The following is a 20,346-nucleotide window of genomic DNA, read 5'->3' as shown; positions in this document are numbered from 1 at the left end:
TTATTTTATATGTATTTTAAGTGTACAAGCAATGAATGATCTTGGCTCTCTTTTTTATTAGTTATCCTTTAAATTATTTGTAATTTTCATACATAATTCAAATAATACTATAATATTATTTGTTTTCACATAATTTATATAAATTTCGATTAAATTAAAGAATCTTTTAATAGGTATTGATCGTTGTATTATTCAATTAACTTTATATTTGTTTATTGGCAAGGTAATAGTATGACGGCTTCTTTAACAATAATAAAGGTGAGAATTTAGACGATATTTAAAACTTAATGAAGAAATGTTTTTCATTATTATTAATTGTTTGAATAGGTGAAGAATATCTAAAATTATTTAGGAATTTTATAATGTTTTTCATTACTACATTCCTATCATATGAAATTAAAGAAAACATCAATTCCTGACATCGCAGTTAAATTATCGGAAAATGGTAATAACTAATAACAATGCTTTATCCTTAAACAAAATGTCAACAACAAATTCGAGACTTTCATAATTCAAAATCTTTTTACTGGTAGACTGAGGAATAGTTGCAAGTATTGAATTGGTATTAATTTCTTTGGTGGATTATAACCACTTAATTTTTAGAGATTACATTAATATTCTATTATGAGGTTAACAACAGTTAATGGATAAATGATTAAAATTTTATAAATCGATAATGTTAATGATAATTTTCCTAGTTTAATAACAAAGCAGAAATGTAATAATAATTAGATAATAGTGTAGTTTGAACAGAACATGTTAATCAATATCTTATCAGATGAATAAATAGGGTTTTAAAAAGCAAAAACATTTAATTAATTAATAATTTGTTTAAATTCAAGTAAACCTTGGTTGAAATAAAAATGAATTGCACCATCAAATATTAAGATAATAAATAAGTAATGTTGAATAAGTGCAAAAATAATATTTAAGCAAATCCTTATTTTATAATCATGACATCAAACTAAATTTATAATAAATCTTTCCAACCATCCTTCAAAAGGAAAAAGCTTTCCAATGAATTCTTCAAAAAGAAATACAAAAAAAAGCTTCCCAGCTCTAAATGATAAAATTCTTTTGACATGGTGGAACCTCCAAGCTTTTCAAAAAGAAAAATGTTTCCCAATAATTCTCATAAAAGAAAGAGAACAGCATCGCTTCTTTTCTTTTTAAAGTGGCTTTTTGTTCGCACTAGTGCCTTTCATTTCTTTAAACTTTAAACATACACTATCAAAATTTCATAATAATCCTCTACTAAAGGCGAAACCCAGAAAGATATACATAATTCGTCTGCCTTTTTTCTAGCTTTTTATTGTTTCCTTGTTGGCTGCAATTAACAGACCATACAGCAGCAATTGTTTCCTTTCATTTTCTCTCTTCCCATTGTTCATTGATCCTTCCTCCTGACATGGACGAAAATTTAAGAAAGGCTACTCGTACAGGAAAGGTTAACGAATTATATAGAGTAATTCAAAGCAATGGAAATGTTTCGAGGCATTTTGATGAGGTGGAGTTTATCGAGACTCCATTACATATAGCTGCAGAAGAAGGGTGCATCGAGTTTGCAATGGACATGATGAACTTAAAGCCATCATTTGCTCGAAAGCTGAACCACCAAGGTTTGAGCCCACTTCACATTGCTGTTAGAAAAGGGCATAAAGAGATGGCACTCCGCTTCTTGGAGATTGATAAACATCTTGTTCGTGTCAGAGGAAAGAAAGGTAAGACTCCATTGCACTACTTATGTAAAGTTGGAAACCAGTTTGGTCTGTTGGATCCATTTCTTGAAGCTTCTCCTGATTGTATCCAAGATGTTACAACTGAGAATCGCACAGCTTTGCATATTGCAATCCAAAACAATAGACTAGACGTTCTCCAACTCCTAATTCGAACGCTTAAGAGGAAAGACTATTATTGGGAAGTGGTGAACCGGAAAGACAAAGATGGCAACACTGCACTTCACATAGCCGCTATCCACAATCAACCCAAGGTTCGACTCAACTGCTTTGATAGTAATTCATATTACATAGATTCTTCTTTTTACTTCATAGACATGATTAATTTATTCTAGCCTTTTTATATCCTAAACTATCAATTGAACAGGTGCTTAAACTACTATTAAATTGCAAGGCTGATAAGCATGCTACCAATCAAGTTGGTTTGACCGCACTGGGTGTTGCACAACAACATAATAACAGAGAAAACATTGCTATTCTGAAAGACTGCTTTATTCCAGTAGCTTCAAACTTTAAACGCAAGTTGGAGAAACAAGTTGTCAAGTACGTGACAAAAGCATCACTACTAATTTTTCAAAATATGGACAATATATCAGCCGATGACCGCAATGCCTTGCTAGTAATTTTAGGACTGCTTCTAACTGCAACCTACCAAGCCACTCTAAGCCCACCTGGTGGTGTTTGGCAAGGTGAAAATACCTCAAAGTCCAAAGGATCATATGATGCAATGGTACTAGGGAAATCAGTTATGGATCCATTGAATTTTCTTCTCTTCTATATTCCAACCTATCTTGTGTTCCTCGTAACATTATTCCTTACACTAGCTCTACTCAAAACTTTTCCCTGTGATTTTAGTAGTGCACTTCAAGTATTATTAGCGTTTCTTGCAGCTTCCTTCGATCAATCAATATCTGACTTAGCACCCACCACTTTAACATACACAATTCTTAATATATTTTCAGGAATTCTTTTCCTTTTAATGGTCTACATGTGTATCGTACATCGAGTGTCAAAAATTAGTGTTTCAATAGTGGGATGTTGGATATTCCCTTCAATTTTATATTTATGTTTAGGAAGTGACATAGGTGTAAGTGTAGGTCAAGGATTGTTGTTATTCCTTATTTTATATGATGAATTCTGGAAAGGAACTATTTTAATTGTATGCTATTGTTTATTTGTACGGGTTGATGCTTTCTTAGGTGCTGGAATTGACCTCTATTACTTTCTAGACATTGTTACATTAATAGGATGCTGGCTATTCCTTAGTTTAGGTCGATTATGCATAATGCGGTGCACTTAATTTTGTAACACCCGTTTGTAATATGTAAATGTACATCTCCTTTATTTTATTCTTATTCTTTGGATTTATTTAACACAATTTAATTAAATATACAAATGGATTAAAACTTCATCCATATATATTTCACATAAAGTATATCAATTTTTTTTATATATATATCATATATGCTACAGGGTCTAATACTGAGATACTTTGTTATAATACATAAACAATTTAATTTACCAACAAGTGAGACATTTATATTTTTATTTAATTTTTATATTTTTCTTTTTAAAAATAATTTCTATAAAAAAATTTAATCGATTTAATTTAGTATGCGTTTCCATATCTAGTTTTGTTCTTGATGATTTGATATAATAGATCCTGATTTATAGTTTTAAGTTTATATCAAATTTTGTTTTACAATTCTAAACCCTTGATGGTTAACTGATTGAAGCTTTTTTTACATCCTAAACTATCAATTAAACAGATGCTTAAAATACTATTAAACTGCAAGGCCGATAAGCAATGCACAACAACATAATAACAGAGAAAGCATTACTATTCTCCGAGGTTGCTTTATTCCAGCAGTTTCAAACTTTAAACGTAAATTGGATGCTTTTGTCACACATCATCACTAATTTTTCACAATGTGGACAATATATCAAGCGATGACCGCAATGCTTTGCTTGTAATTTCAGGATTGCTTCAAACTGCAACCTACCAAGCCACTTTGAGTCCACCAGGTGGCGTTTGGCAAGGTGAAAATACGTCAAGGTCCAAAGGATCATATGATGCAACGGTACCAGGAAAATCAGTCATGGATCAAATGGATTTTCTTTCTTCCTACATTCAAAACTATGATGTGTTCCTCTTAACATTTTTCCTAACACTAGCTCTACGTAAAACTTTCCGCTATGGTTTCAGGACTGCACTTAAAATACTACTTGCGTTCCTTGCAGTGTGCTTCGATGAATCAATATCTGTCATAGCCGCCCACCCATTCAACATAAGTAATTATTAATATATTTTCAGGAATCCTTTTCAGTTTAATGGTGTTCATGTGTGTTGTATATCAAGTGTAAAAACTTAGTGTTTCAATAGCGGGAATGTGGGATGTTGGATATTCCCTTCAATCTTATATATATGTTTAGCAGTGAAATAAGTATAGGTGTAGCTCAAGGATTGTTGTTATTTCTTTTTTTATATGATGAATTCCGAAAAGGAACCAGTTTAGCTGTATGCTATAGTTTATTTGTAGGTATTAATGCTTTCATTAGTGATGGTAATACCCTGAGATACCCTGTTGGATGAATAAGATTTGGGCTATTACTTAGTCTATGTCGATTATGCGCATAATGCAGTGCACTCAATGTGACATTATCTCCTTTATTTTCTTCTAATTTTTTTCCGTTATTCTTTGAATAGGTTTATTTCACATTAGATACAAATGGATTGAACTAAAAGTGTATCTAAGTATACAAGCAATGTATAATCTTAGCTCTAAATTGTGGATTTAATGGTGTAACATCCTAAATTGTCTAATAGGCAATTAAGCCAAGTCCAAGGATACTTGTAATTACTTGTAATTGGCAACGTATAATCTTTGCTTGTTCTTTTTTATTAGTTATCCTTGTATTTTTCATTCATTATTCAATTTACTTCACAAACACATAATATACTATAATATAACCAAATTTCACATAATTTACATAAATTTCGATTAAATTAAGATTAACTGGTTTGGAAAACATCGATTCCTAGTATTGCAGTTAACTTATAGGAATAATATGGTAATTGTTATAAATATCTTAGTGGATGTCCATCAAGATCAAGATAAGTTTTGATATACTTTAAATTTTAATAATTATTAGAAGTAGATCTCTATTTCATTTATACTTCTTATGTCTATAAATAGAGACTTTAGAGAAACTTTATAAATATTACAATTGATCAATAAAATACAATCCTTTTACTCTCCAATTTTCTTTGTTCTTTACTCTATGCAGTAATAACTAATAACAATGCTTTATCCTTAAAATAAAAATGCCAACAACCAATTTGAGACTTTCATAATTCAAATTTTTTTTATGGGTAGACATTGAATGAAATAGAATTAATTTCTTTGGTGGGTTAATTTTTGTCACTATTAATTAAATTCATTTTGGTACTTGGACAATATTAAAAGTTTGATAATGTTGCATAATCTCAAAACGTCATGCCATCACCTAAATTTTTAAAAATTATTTTTGAAAATTTTTAGGTAATGAAATGGTATAAAATCAGAGTGTCACATCATTAAATCTTGATGGTATCCAAGTTTAAATACCAAAATAAACATGGTTGCCAAATTGAGGCACCAAAGTCGGAAAAAAAAATCCAAGTATTAAATTGAACCTAGTCCTAAAATTTATATCAACCTCTTCTTTGATTAATGTCTACTGGATTAAGTAATAAGGATCTCAATGTTCTTAATTCAAATATCTTAAGATTGAATCTCACGGATGGTGAAAATAACACTAGAGAAGCTTTGTCTCTCATTCAAATATCCGATCTAATTCAACTTTGAATTTAGTCAAGACCCAATATTACCTCCAGAGATCAAAGCAAAAAAATTGTTCTTTGCGTATTTCAGGAAAAAGAAATAACTAAAGTTGCGCTTTTTGTGTTTATTTAAATCTTCTTATTGAATAAAGAAAAAAGGACAAAAGTTAAAAGGTTTTCAAACAAAATAGATGGTGCGAGGGAAGAACAATGAAAGGGAAATTCCATCTCCACTTTTTTCTTTATATCATATATCTAAATTCAATTGCAACAGATAGTATAATAAATTCTAACGTAATATAAATATATAGATGAATAAAATACAAAATAAAAGAAAAGGGATGAAAACCTCTCCCACGTTTTACACAAAGTGTACATTGCTGCACCTGCATGCAAATTTATGAGGATCTCTTAATTGAAGACCAAGATAAGCACCATACAACGTCTAAAAAAATCTCGTGCAATGGTAATTCTTATATAAAGCAAATGCAATTCTCTTCAAGTGAAGTAAAATTGTTGGCAAGGTTTGAAAATCTTTCTTTTCCTTTTTTCACTGGAAGAGAGTTTTAGCATCGTAGTTGCTCCACCGATGATGGAAGAGAGAGCTAGGGAAGCCGTTCAAATTAGTGATATCGAGGCAATGTACGAACTTATTCGGGACAAAACAGACGTTTTGAGTGAGATGGCAGGGAAGGAGTTCTTTGATACACCATTACGAGTAGCAGCTGCGGGCGGACAAATAAAGTCTGAGATGGAATTGATGTTGTTGAAGCCATATTGGTGTTGAGAGCAAAGAGCAAACAAGTTTTGAACTAAAAAACTTGAGCAGCAAGGCTCGATGCTTGGTGAACAAACAAGCAGAATTCAAGAACAAAAACAAAACAACAAACAATGGAGAATATAGAAGGAAAATCTGATGATTTCATTCAAAATGAATATTGCCATAATGCCATTACATATACCAGACATAAGCTGGTCATTGCAAGTCAAATTCACCTAAACATCTACCTAACTCCACTAAAACACATTGAAACTTGTTAAATTAACTTGTACAACAAAATAAAGCTGATTTTCAGCTCAATCACTACCTAATTACATCAATCATCAAACTAACATAGTTCAAAATGAACAAGATTACATTACACCAATAAAATGAATCAAAAAGAACTAAATGACAGCAGCTTCACTTGATTCTACTGTTCTACATGGCTCGGTGCGCTTGGCCAACTCCTTGGTGTTACATACTGACCAACCTTCAACACTCCTCCTTGGTTAGCATGTTGCATACTCTCATTTCAGTTCTCAAATGAAGGAATCGAGTCACATTAAGGGCTTTTGTAAAAATATCAGCAAATTACTCCTCTGAACTGCAATGAATCAGTTTCACCTCATGTGCTTGCTCCATTTCTTTCACAACATGAAAATTAATGTTGAAATGTTTTGTCCTACCATGAAAAACTGGATTCTTTGCAATTGCAACAGCAGATTGGTTATCGCAATAAATCTCTGTTGCTTCCCTTTGATGTAGGTTCAAATCAACTAGTATTTTCCTTAGCTATATGGCTTAATTCACAGCCCCACCAGCTGCTACATATTCAGCTTTAGCAGTTGACTAAGCAACCACACTTTGTTTCTTCGAATTCCAACAGAAAATGGCAGAACCAAGGGTGAAGGCATACCCTGAAGTACTCTTCATGTCATCTTTTGAACCAGCCCAGTCACTATTAGTATATCCAACTAATCTTAACTTTTCAGTCTTGCTATATAGCATTCCATAACTCAAGGTACCTTTGATGTACCTAAGCACTCTTTTTGCTGCTCGAAAATGCTCCTGATTAGAACAATACATGAATCTTAAGAGCAAACTCACAGCAAACATAATATCTGGTCTGGTGGCAGTTAAATACAACAAACATCCAACTAGACTTCTACAGGTTGTCTCACAAACCTCGTCAGAATTGCTTTAGCTTGTTAATTTCTCTCCAACAACAACTGGTGTACTTGTTGCTTTGCAATTCTGTATTGAGAACTTGTTCAAAATCTTCATAGAAAATGTTTTTCTGGCTTAGAAAGAATCCCTCTTGAGTTTGTGACACCTCCATGCTAAGAAAATATAACATTTATCCCAGATCAGACATTTCAAACTTCAGTTCCATTTTAGCCTTGAAATCTGCCAGCATTGCTTGATCTCCTCCTGTCACTAGCAGATCATTAACATATAAGGACACTATAAGCTGAGTTTCAGCTCCTTTCTTCTTAACATACAATTTTGGCTCGCTAATGCTCCTCTCAAATCCCAAGTTGACCAAGTACTCATCAATTCTGCTATACTAGGCCCTTGGTGCTTATTTCAAGCCATACAAGGCTTTGTTCAGTTTGTAGACCATGTATTCTTTATCAGGCACTTTGAAACCTTGAGGTTGCTCAACATAAATATCTTCTTTAAGAAAGCCATTTAGAAAAGCTGACTTTACATCAAGCTGGTAGATCTTCTACTGCATCTGTACTGCTAAAACAACCAGCAACCTAATGGTGTCTAGCTTGGCCACTGGTGCAAAGGTCTCCAGGTAATCTATTCCATACTTCTGACTGAACCCTTTTACAACTAACCTTGCTTTCAGCTTGTTCAGACTCCCATTAGCGTTCTGTTTTGCTCGATAGACCCATTTCACCCCAATAACCTTTCTGTTGGCTGGTTTTTCAACCAATTCCCATGTCTGGTTCTTCTCAATCATGGCAATCTCATCAGCCATTGCCTGTCTCCAGCCTTCATGAGCTTCAGCATCTTCAAAATAGCTTGGTTCTACATAGCTACCTGAGCCCTTTCATAAATCTTAGTCAATGTCTTTATGCATCTGACTGGTTCATCATCAATGTCTATTTCAGGACCATTTTGATCAGCCTCAGTCTTATCAGTCATAAGATCCTCAGAAACTGCCTCTGGCTCATTCTTGTCCCAATTCCAGCTTACTTTCTTATTGAACACTACATATCTGCTTACAAGCACCTTATTTATTGAAGGATCCAGGATCTTATTGCCTTTTTTGACTGAGCTATAGCCTACCAGAATGCCTGCTTGAGCTTTTTTATCCAGCTTGCCTCTCTTTACAGCAGGTACTTGTACATAACACATGCAACCAAAGACTCTCAAGTGAGCCAATGAAGGTTTAAACTCGAACCAGGCTTCAAATGGTGTTTTGTGAGCCAAAGCCTTAGTTGGGAGCCTCTTTTGGATGTACACTGCAGTGTTAACTGCCTCTGCCCACAAGCTTTTAGGCAAATTCTTCTCAAACAGTAGGCACCTAGCCATATCCATTAGGCTTCTATTCTTTCTTTCACTAACATCATTCTGTTGAGGTGTATAGGTGTTGGTGAGCTGATGTTTGATGCCTGCATCTTCACAAAATGCTTGAAATTGAGCTGAGGTATACTCAGTTCCATTGTCAGACCTTAGGGTCTTTAGTTTGCAGCCTGTTTCAGTCTCTGCAACAGCCTTGAACTTTCAAAACACTGAGGCTACCTCTGATTTCTTCTTCAAGAAGAAAATCTAGCAAAATCTGGTGTGATCATCAATAAACAAGATGAAGTATCTGCTTCCATTTAGTGATTCAGTCTTCATAGGGCCACACACATTAGTGTGCACTAGCTGCAGCCTTTCAGAGGCTCTCCAGGCCTTGTTTGAAGAAAATGGCAGTCTGGCCTGCTTCCCAAGTTGACATGTCTCACAAAAATCCTCCTTCTCAACTGAGTTGATGAAGTTTTCAACCAGATTCTCTTTGTTTAGCTGGTCCATGGATCTGTAGTTGGCATGACCAAGCCTTTGGTGCCAAAGCTTGGATTCATTAATAAAAGCTATATAAGCTGAGTTTGAGGCCTTATTCCAATAAAAAATGAAACTTTTATCTATCATGGCTACTATCATGAGCATGGATCCACTCGGATCACAAATTTTGCACTCACTACCTTTAAACACCACAGCGTAGCCCTTCTCAAGAAAATGAGCAATGCTGAGCAAGTTTTTGTCAATCTCAGGTACAAACAACACATTTAAAATGAGTTTGTTACTTGTGGGAATGCATGTCAACACATCTCATTTGCTCTCTACCTTGATAAAGTGCCCATTGCCAACATTTACTTTGGTCTTGCAGCTTTTTTCTAATGACTTGAAAATGGCAACATCTGGTGACATGTAATTAGTGCAGCCACTGTCTAAGAGCCATCCTTTTGACACTTTCTTTTGAGCAGCTGAGCAGGAGACTGCAAAAACCTGCTCCTCATGGTCACTATCCTCTTCAGCTACTTGAGCCTCAGCCTTTTGCTGCTGTGGTTGGTTCTGTCTTAGTCTGCTTTTGCAAACTCTTTCAACATGCCCCATCTTCTTGCAATATTGACATTGAGCATCTGGTCTAAACCAGCTGTAACGCCCCAAAAATTGGGCCTAGAAGAGTTGGGCTTTGAGTCTGGGATTCGGATAGAAGAAAACCTGAATATTGAGAAGTTTTAAATATTACTAGTGTTTAAATATATATATATTGATAAAATATTTATGTTATTACTAATATTTTAATTTTATGAAAATTATTATCATTATAATTATTAGATAAAAATATATTTATAAAATTATTGTTGTTAATTTAGTGTTTAAATTAACATATTATTAGAAAATTTTACTGTATCTATTTTTATTGATTTATGGAAATTATAATTATTATTATTAGGAAAAATATATATATATTATCGTATTTGAAATCTTCATTATTATGGTTATTATTATTATTATTTTAGTTTTAAATAAATTTAGAAGTATTTAAAGTATGGGAAAAATTGATCCAAGACTCTAGCAAAAATAATTATTTTTGTTCCTTTAGGGATCTGGGTATTAAGGTTTATTAATAAGTTAGGCTAAAAGCGGACATAAGGAGGAATCGGCCTAGTGGTTAGGCGTGTTAAGCGATAGGAAGGGAGCAGGGTTCGATTCCTGCGTGCGCAAATGTGAGTTTTATTTTAGAAAAACCAAGGGCTGTCCTGGTAGGCCTTATTAATTGTTTAGGCTAATTCATGTCGAAGCAAGTATCGGCCCATGGCAAAGCACGCTAGGAGGGCGTGGAAGTGCACAGGTTCAAGGCACGCGCAGCGTAAATTGGGTTTTTTAGTATACTGAGTTGCGGTTGGAATAGCCCTTAAAGGAATTTCTGAATGAAGTTTGACACAAAGAGAGCACTGTGGCGCGATGACAAGCAACGTATGTGTGTGTTAAAGAGGTCGCGAGTTGGAGATGTACAACAGCAAAAATTTCTTTTTATTTCATAAGTAACCTAGAGCTTCAGCAGTAAGGTTTATAATTAATTGTAACCATATATTACTAAAGGAGAAGCGTGGTGCAGTGGCCAGCAGCTCAGGTGTGGGCGCATGGGCGACGAGGTCTAGAGTTCGAGCCTCATCTCATGCAGGAGTGGTTGGGTTTTGCGACACGCATGGGGAAGGAGTTGAGTCGACCGGGACTCCTAGCAGCGTCTTTGAAGCGGTGCAAGCGGTGGATAAGGTTGCTGATCGGTTGGGGAGTTTGAATGAAATTCAAACTTCAAATTTGGCCAAAAATCAAGGAGCAAATTAGGGAATTGGAATTTAAAAAGAATTCCTATGCCGAAATGCACTCATTCGGCCATACCTAAAGAGTGCCGAATATTGTAGGCCTTTAGGATTTATTTTTTTTTCCTTCTTCTATTTTTTATTCTTTTCTATCTTTCTCTCATCTCTTCCCCTCTTCTCTTTTCTTTCTCCTCTTAATTCTCATCCTATCTTTTTGCTGAACCTAAATCCTTAATATTCTTCCTCTTTTCTCTCTTAAATCCTCAACAAACCGGTTAGCAATTTCCATTGAAGCCAAACCTCGTATCTTTTCTTTCAAAACTGAAATCTTACTACTTTGAGGTACTACAAAGGCGAACCCTTGGTTGAGTATTTTTCCTTCTTGTGCGGTAGTTGGATCTACAATCGATTGGGAGTAGTGTCATAACAATATAGGTAAACGCTCGAATCTTTCTTTCGTTATTCATGAATTAAGGTAAAGCGAAAAACCCCTATATGCAAAGGGTGCTGTTGGTTGTACTCAAAGGGTTTAGTGGTGATATCTGATTTGTTTTCCTATAGTGTGGATTAAAGGCTACTAATCGAGGGCTTGGATATTTGGAGCGACGAGTTAGATCTAGTCCATTTTTAAGCAAAGGTAAGAACACTAGTGCCTAAAGTGTTAATGGTCGATTTTTAGTAAGGAGTTTTGCAGATAAGTTGCTATGGATTCATAGTTAACGTATTAGTAATTGATTGTAGGCAGTTCGTGTGTGGAACTCGTCAGCGTTTCGTCACAAACAGGTGTGTAAACGATACCCACTCATAGACTAGATCGGTAAAAGCCGAAAAGCCAAAAAGCCGGCATTTATGAACTTGCGAGCGTGCGAGCACTTGTGAGGTGGTTTGGTTGTTAATTTTGATAATCGCAAGCAGTATGATTGTAGAGTCGTAATTCGTGCACTTCGGTATATTTGGGTTTAATGGGCGAAAATAGGTTAGTGGAATAACAGTCCGATTCGAAAAAACGCTTCGGTAAGTGCTTACATTAATGTGTTAATGGTTAGAATATGTATGTAAACTCTAGAATAGTAAATTTTATTAAACTACCCTAAGTATGAAAATTACCGTTTTACCCCTAGGTGCTAAATGACCGTTATACCCCTAGGGTTAATTTTGATGAAATACATGATATTCGATTACATTTATTATATGCCATGACATGTATATCATTGCATGGGGTTGGGTTTTGTTATGGAGGAAGAACCTGTTACGGTGGTCGTGCCACATATTTCGATATAAGCGACTTTCTTTGCGGATTATAGTTAGTGCATAATCGGTGCTAACACTTGTAAGTGTAGGGATGGCGTGGGTGATTTATTCCCCAGGAAGTGTAGGATGGACGGAGGAAGTGCGAGGTTGGATGGGGTTATCATGCATTAATCATATGAGACCTGTTTTATTATGGGTCAAGCTGTATTAAAAGGGCCCAACTATGTTAATATGGGCAAGGCCCAATATATCTCGACTTGTAATAGGGTTACGGCCCGATTGATCTTGATATGGGCTAGGCCCAGATACTCTGTTATTGTAAGGGCTATGGCCCGATTAATCTTGATATGGGCTAAGGCCTAGTTAACACCGATTTGAATAGGGCTTAGGCCCGATAAAGCTTGCGATTTGGGCTCTGGTTGGGATACTTTACACATCGAGTTTTCCAAACTCACCCCCTTTTCCCATCTTTGCGGTGAGCCTTAGATCGATGGACTTGGAGCTGGGCGGGATTCAGAGTGGCCACGAAGATTAAGTTTCTGTTTTCTTTAAAATAAGTTTCGCATTTATTATTTTGATTATTTTCTGGTTTAAGTTGTAATAAGGCCGCTCTTTTTAATTAATTTTATTTTGGGGATTATTAAACTGGTTAGCACTAGGGTTCATTTTATAAAAACTAATTGTTTTAAAAGATCACGATGACGCGCAAAGTTTCCGCAAAGTAAATGTTTTCCAAGAAAATAAATATTTTAAGCAAACGTTTTTCAACCTTAATCATTTTCTTAAGATGGACATAATCAAACGGTTTTCTCAAAATTATACGAGATGTTAGAGTGTGGCAATGGCGGTGTACATGTCTAGGATTGGATCCGGGAAGAGCTTGGTACTTAAGCAGTCCGATGGACTCACCTCCTCTTTTTCCTGGTTTCCTACACGGTGCATGACTTCCATTCACTTTAACCTACTTTTAAAAGTACCTTTACAACACCAACTAAATTTTTTTCCAAACTAAGTAATACGAAATGTTTTGAACGCTTCGATGTGGCGCATCAGATTCGGTCATAACGTCTAGGCCGGGTTTGGGGTGTTACACCAGCATTTGGCCTGTGGATGACTAGGCCTTTTGCAATGCCTGTAGGGTCTATCTCATCTTCTTAGAGCATCTGACTTAGGTTTGTCTTTCCAAGTCTTCTTACCTTTATAGGTAGTGGTACTCGAGTCAGGCTTGGTTTTGCCTTGGAAGGCACCCTCTTGGTGCTCCTCTAGTCTACTGGCTCTTCTTTGCTTTTGTGCATAAAAAGCATTGATCAGCTCAGTTAATGTGATGCTGGTCAGATCCCTTGAGTCTTCAAGAGAAGATATTTTTACCTCATACCTCTCAGGTAAGGTTGAGAGCACCTTCTCCACTATCCTTGCTTCATTGAACTGCTCTCCAAGGAGCCTTATGCTGTTAACCACAGTCATAATTCTATCTGAATACTGCTTAACAGTTTCTTCCTCTTTCATCTTTAAATTCTCGAAGTCCCTTCTCAAGTTCAATAGCTGTTGCTGCCTTGTTCTCTCAGTCCCTTGAAAATCCTCCTTCAGTCTGTCCCAGGCCTATTTTGGTGTCTCACAGGCCATGATCCTTGTGAAGATCACATCTGACATACAGTTCTGAATGCAGGACATGGCTTTGTGCCTCTTGGTCCTTTCATCAGCATGTTGCCTGATCTAAGCCACTGTTGGACTGGCTTTTCAGCATCTGAGTTGACCACCTCCCATAGGTCGAATACCTACAGTTAGGTCCTCATTTTGACCACCCAAATGTGATAGCCCTCTCCATTGAAGACTGGTGGTGTTGCTGGTGAGAAGCCTGATGAAGCCATCGATTTGAGGTTAAATTACTATAGGTCCACTGAGATTATAGCTCTAGATACCAATTGTTGGTGTTGAGAGCAAAGAGTAAACAAGTTTTGAACTAAAAAACTTTAGCAGCAAGGCTCGATGCTTGGTGAACAAACAAGCAGAATTCAAGAACAAAAACAAAACAACAAACAATGGAGAATATGGAAGGAAAATCTAATGATTTCATTCAAAATGAATATTGCCATAATGCCATTACATATACCAGACATAAGCTAGTCATTACAAGTCAAATTCACCTAAACATCTACCTAACTCCACTAAAACACATTGAAACTTGTTAAATTAACTTGTACAACAAAACAAAGCTGATTTTCAGCTCAATCACTACCTAATTACATCAATCATCAAACTAACATAGTTCAAAATGAACAAGATTACATTACACCAATAAAATGAATCAAAAAGAACTAAATGACAGCAGCTTCACCTGGTTCTGCTGTTTTGCATGGCTCGGCGCGATTGGCCAGCTCCTTGGTGTTGCATGCTGCCAACCTTAAACAGGCCATCATTCGCCATAAAGCTAAACCAAAACGGGTTGAACCCCCTACACCTTGCTTTGTTGAATGAGAATAAGGAGACTGCGCTGTCACTGTTTACGGTCAACAATGATTGCCCTGAATGTATCCATGATGTGACAAATCGGAATGACACTGCCCTCCATCTCGCAGCACGACCTGGCAAGTTGAAAGCTTTTCAAGTTTTACTGCCATGCCTATGGAGCAGGGAGTATGATTAGCAGATTAAAAATTTTCTCAATTTCAAGAACAGGGATGGCGACACCGTGTAACACATTGCAACATCTAACAAATAACTAAAAGTGTAAAAATCTCTCTTAGCTCAGCCACTTATTCTTCCATGTGCCATGTGTAATGTATTTTGCTTGATTTTCCAATGCAGATTCTCAAGCTATTAACAAGATTCAGGATCAACTTATGAGCTACCAATTCAAAGAATTTAACTGCGACAGATATCTTATTACGAGCCAAGAATAAACAAGAGAACAAAGAATGCTTGAACATTCCACGATGTGCTCAGAATCGCAATATTCATTTTTCAATTATATGGAGTATTTTTTACCTTGTGAGTCATTTGGGTTTACCAAGCTAGGAACATGTCGAGCAACAAAAGCAGCGCTTTGCTAGTAGTAACCACGTTGATTCTCACAACCACTTACCAAGCCGCCTTAAGTCCCCCTAGGCAGTGTTTTTCAGGCAGAAGCTCAACCCAAAGACAACAACACACCCGCCGCCATGGATCTCCATTTAGGTATGAGTATGGGACTAGTGGACAAACTACTAAAAAGGGGTCCATCCAATGTAGGAGCATCAATACTAAGTACAACACCATTTCTCTGGTTCTTCATTTCAAATATTGTAGCCTTCTGTATCTCTTTCATCTTCACACGTTTTGTCCGTATCAGTATTCTTCCTAGTTTCTTCTGGTTCACCCTCGTTGTTGCCCTACCCACGTTATTGTTTTGGCTCCTAGCATCTTCAGCGCTGGTCATATCACCAAATTCAGGGTTCGCTGCTATCAATGTATCAGTATGTCTATACCCTTGCCTATATCCTTGTTCCCCTCATGTACGTAATAATCTTTATCACAGTTTTGTAAGACGATATAACAATTACATAAACAAAAGACATTCGCTAAAGAAACCATAAGTGATACCCATGGTTTATGGGATTTCGAAGCTCTGTTTTAGATTGGTTAGTTTTTAGTTAGTCCTATGATGTACCGGTCTTTGTCTGTCTTGTGATTTTACCAATAATTGGTGCTTTAGCTTTGTTTGTGTCTCTGTTTTTTGAGATTTTGTCTTATAATAAACTCAACCTTCTTACTACTTGAACCTTGACTCGATTAAAACCAAAAAGTAAAATCCATTCATTCAGGACATCGTGTGTAAAATCCTAAACCAAATCCCATGCAGACTTTAAGTAGGAAAAACATAGTTCCTTACACATATAATGCAGACACGAAAATAAAGAGTCCTAACATAGTTAATCGTTCTAACAAAACTGTTGAAAGCAAGGAAGACATTGGTTGATCTGCTTAGATAATTCCAATCTTGTTTGCCACATCCAAAGCATCATAATCCGGAGTCAACCTAACATACGCCTTCTTGGTTCCATCAGGCCTGCATAAAGATAACAAGAGTTTAACAACCATGTAGATGTTTTCATTCCACTAAACAATTACACAATGTGGGGATTCATGACAACACGATCAAGTAGCTAGTTGGGCTACAAGGGGCAGTTCAAAATAATAAATCATAGGTCTATATTAAACTTGATGTATCAGATTTCAATCCAAGGCCTATGGTAATACCATAAGTATTGCATGTGTAATCAAAACTAACAATCTGAAGATTCTAAACATGAAAATCCAATCATACACGACTAAGATAATGAAATCTACCTGATCAACGTATTCACTTTCTTTGTCTGAATGTCATACATCTTCTTCACAGCATCTTTAATCTTCTTCTTGTCAGCACGGATGTCAACAATGAAAACCAAGGTGTTGTTGTCCTCGATTTTCTTCATTGCAGACTCAGTAGTTAAAGGATACTTGAGAATTTGATATTGATCCAACTTATTTCTTGGTGGTGCACTGATGCGAGGATACTTAGGGTTACGGTCCTTCTTCAAAGTCCTTGGCCGATGAAAGGTAACCTTTGTCCTGATCTTCTTGGACTTCTTCTTAAATGCCACGCCCGATTTTACAGCCTTAGCAGCCTTCACTGCTTGAGCCTTCGGATCGGCCTTTTTCTTGCTGTCAACTGCCAAACGTTTAAAAAATATTAATCTAAAAGCACCACAATACTTAAAATGCATTATATACTAGTTATTTCATCCCAAATGCATGAAGGTAATGTAGACTATATTGGCTAATGATTACAAAAGCTAACTCAGGTCAACCATGCTTACACCTTGGAGCAAACTAAAACCACCAGATCGCGATGTAAGAACAAATTACAAATTGGCAAGTTTAACCGAAAAATCATCATTTGACACATAACATTAAACAGCAAAAACAGCACAGATATCGAATTCAACACAAGAATCCACTTGGATCCAACTAAAAGAACCACCTTCCAATTCCAGCAATTACCCTGAATCAACATTTGCACACGCTAATCAAAGAACACAAAAAGGGGGGTTAGCCCAATCTGTTCATATAGTCATCCTTAAAAGGCATTATATTCACAACTCGGATTCAAATCCTCACATTCGCAGTCCCTTTCCTGTTAGAACCAACTCATTGATACAAAGAAGAAACCATTTTTTTCTTTATTTATCATCCCCAAAGCACTTACACAAAACACATTTCCAACTTACATTATTTTCCTCAAAAAGGAACTCCTATCTAAAAATTAAAATAGTAAATGTCTTCAAGGAAATTGACTTTTTACATTTCTATATAAAATCTTAAAAGAAACATTATCTAAAATACCCAAAGAAACAAACTTTCAATCTTCTATACAAAAATTACCTTCATTTAACAGAAAACCCAAAATCCAAAAAGCTCAAAACTAAAACTAAACCAAAAAAATTCCTTACCTTTAGCAGGAGACATTGCTAAATTTCTTACTTCAATAACCTGGTTAGAAAAATTAAAAAGAAGAATATTTAAAACAACCTAAGATACCCAAATTAGAGAATTAAAAAGACAATCAATCAACTTAATATAAAGAAATTAAGATACCCTTTTCTAGCCGCGGCTGCTTGAGAGTTTAGGGTTTTCTTTCCCAAGTGAAGAAGAAGATACGGCGGCTTTATATTTAGTAAAAATAAAAATTCCTGCAGTAAGCTGGATTTTATGGGCCTAATTTACAAAGCCCGTCAAAGGATCAATTCTAAATTTTTAGCTTAAAATTTGGGCGAAATTGGGTTTATTTAGGCCCATTAAATTATTAACTAATGGGTTAGGCTAGTTGTATTACTTAGGAATATACACAAGATATTGGTTAAATTCTGTTATTAGTTTTTATATAATGTTTCATGTATTTTAATTTGATCATTTTTTGTCCATGTAATTTTCATATTTCAAAATTTCAATCTTGATCAAATTGTAGTCATTAAATTTATTAAATTATGTTATTTTCAAAATCGATGTGGCAAACATACTATCATATTGTAATATCGTGTCAACTTGTTATTTTCACATATTACTCATAAAAAAATCAATTAATGGATTTAATGACTATTATTTAAATCAAGAATGAAATTTTAAAATTAAAAGAATATATAACAACTAAGAATGATCAAATTGGAGTTTATAGATTAAATCAAAAACTTTACAAGTAGTACAGGATTAATAATGAATTTAACCAAACAGATTCAACTAGTATCATTTGGTTAAAACTCAAATTTTAAAAACTGAAAAGTACAAAAACTAAAATTGACTAATTCAAAAATATAAAAATTAAAATAAATAAATTATGTTTAATAGTGGAATTTAACCCAGACGATTGCGTTTTTGAGTTTTATATAGTTTGAATTATGTTCAATAAACTTTCATTTTTTGTTTTATCTTTGAACCAAATGTGAAGGTAAGAATTTTGTGTTAGAAGATACAAGATAAAATTATAAAATGGTAAGAATTAAAGCAAATAAATATATATTAAAATATTCTAAATTAAATTGTTAAATTTTGAGAAGAGTTAAAATGTTTTTTATTAAATATATTTTAACTAAATAAAATTGTCGATTGAATTTTTACTTGATTGGAATGGATATTGCTATCAATGCAAGAGGACGTGGGTTCAAGTGTGTTGAACCGCATTATCCTTCTATTTATAGATTGGACAGGGGTTATGAATAATTCTAATCATTGTATTAAAAAGAACGAGATATAATCGAACCTATAATAATCTAAATTTGTTTGTAAAATTTTTTACTAAAATAAATAAAATAATTATATTTTCAATAAAAACTTTCTATTTACTCTAAAACTTGAGTAAATTTTATAATTGAATATCCTTAACCACTACCTTTTTATATAATCAAATTATTGAAGTGGCTGATATAACATGTTATTTGAGTCGAAGGTGATAGACATATGATTATTATATTCTTTTTAGCCTAAATTAAAATGAGTGCAGCTGCAATAAATAAAAATTGGAAAGATTTCCATATTGTATTGTCAATTACATACATTTAATTTATTATAGTGACATAAATTTTATGATAAAAAATTATTTCTATAAATTTGATTTTTATATTTAACATGTATATGAAATAAAATAAAAATTTAATCATATGATATATATCGGGATTAGGGAGGAATTCACTTTCATTGTTGGAAATCTAACATGGTTTTACAATCTTTCGTAATATTTTCTACAATCGATATTTCAATAATTCAACTGTCATAGTACATGTTTCATTTATGTAGACCATGCAAATCAAGTTTGGAGTAAAGAAAAAAATTTAACTATTTGTTTTATGTAAAAAAAATTCAATCGTTAAATATATATTAATATCGGTGGGTCCAATATTTAGGCGTATTCTAGTAAAATAACATGTTTGGCGAAGTGTAATTTACCCATATGTTTCTTTTGGCGCATAAATGTGGGCGTATAGTAACCGCCATATAAGTTAGTGAAGATTTCATTTCAGATTATTCTACTATTTAAAGGGAGATGTTTTGTTAAGTAAAAAGGTAATTATGGTATGAGTTAATGCCAAAGATATAGACACCTTGTTTGTCTGAAGTACTGTGCTAGTTAGGTTGTAAAGTAACCTGGTTAGGAACCAACTGGATAGACTGGCCTAATATCTATTATGCAAGATTCTCATTTATGTTTCTCTTGGAAACTGTAGACTATTAAGAAAGCAAATTCTGAAAATGTGTGACACTAGTTAAGTTCCACTAAGAAACATGGGTCATATTTATATGTGTGAGAAAAGTTCTAGAAAAGATTCTTCTTTTTCCTAAATTGTTACTCTCTCATTCTTTTCTTAAGTCAAATTGTATCTCTTTCCCATTAAGCTGGAAGTTATGGTTCTTAGTTATTGAATGGTTATTCCGTCT

The 20,346-nt window shown here is 34.5% G+C and overlaps 2 protein-coding genes across 3 annotated transcripts; one reads left to right on the top strand and one right to left on the bottom strand.

The window, feature by feature from the left end:
* Nucleotides 1-1,202: 1,202 nt before the first annotated feature.
* On the top strand, nt 1,203-3,085 carry LOC108488643 (ankyrin repeat-containing protein BDA1-like). Of its 2 annotated transcripts, XM_017792935.2 has the most exons (3): nt 1,203-1,721; nt 1,812-1,990; nt 2,104-3,085. In XM_017792935.2, exons 1-3 carry the CDS (start codon nt 1,409-1,411, stop codon nt 3,034-3,036), a joined length of 1,425 nt encoding a protein of 474 aa, XP_017648424.1. In that variant the 5' UTR covers nt 1,203-1,408; the 3' UTR covers nt 3,037-3,085. The 2 variants fall into 2 exon arrangements, with proteins under 2 accessions (XP_017648424.1, XP_017648423.1); XM_017792934.2 differs by having other exon boundaries at nt 1,203-1,990.
* A 13,056-nt stretch (nt 3,086-16,141) lies between these two features.
* LOC108487067 (60S ribosomal protein L23a) lies at nt 16,142-18,126 on the bottom strand. Its single transcript, XM_017791292.2, has 4 exons — nt 18,016-18,126; nt 17,871-17,910; nt 16,726-17,089; nt 16,142-16,444 (listed from the first exon to the last, which is right to left on the bottom strand). Exons 2-4 carry the CDS (start codon nt 17,884-17,886, stop codon nt 16,360-16,362), a joined length of 465 nt encoding a protein of 154 aa, XP_017646781.1. The 5' UTR covers nt 17,887-17,910; nt 18,016-18,126; the 3' UTR covers nt 16,142-16,359.
* Nucleotides 18,127-20,346: the final 2,220 nt, after the last annotated feature.

The sequence above is a fragment of the Gossypium arboreum genome, chromosome 10 (genome assembly GCF_025698485.1).
Source record: "Gossypium arboreum isolate Shixiya-1 chromosome 10, ASM2569848v2, whole genome shotgun sequence".
NCBI lineage: Eukaryota > Viridiplantae > Streptophyta > Magnoliopsida > Malvales > Malvaceae > Gossypium > Gossypium arboreum.
This window is presented reverse-complemented; position numbering and strand designations above follow the sequence as displayed.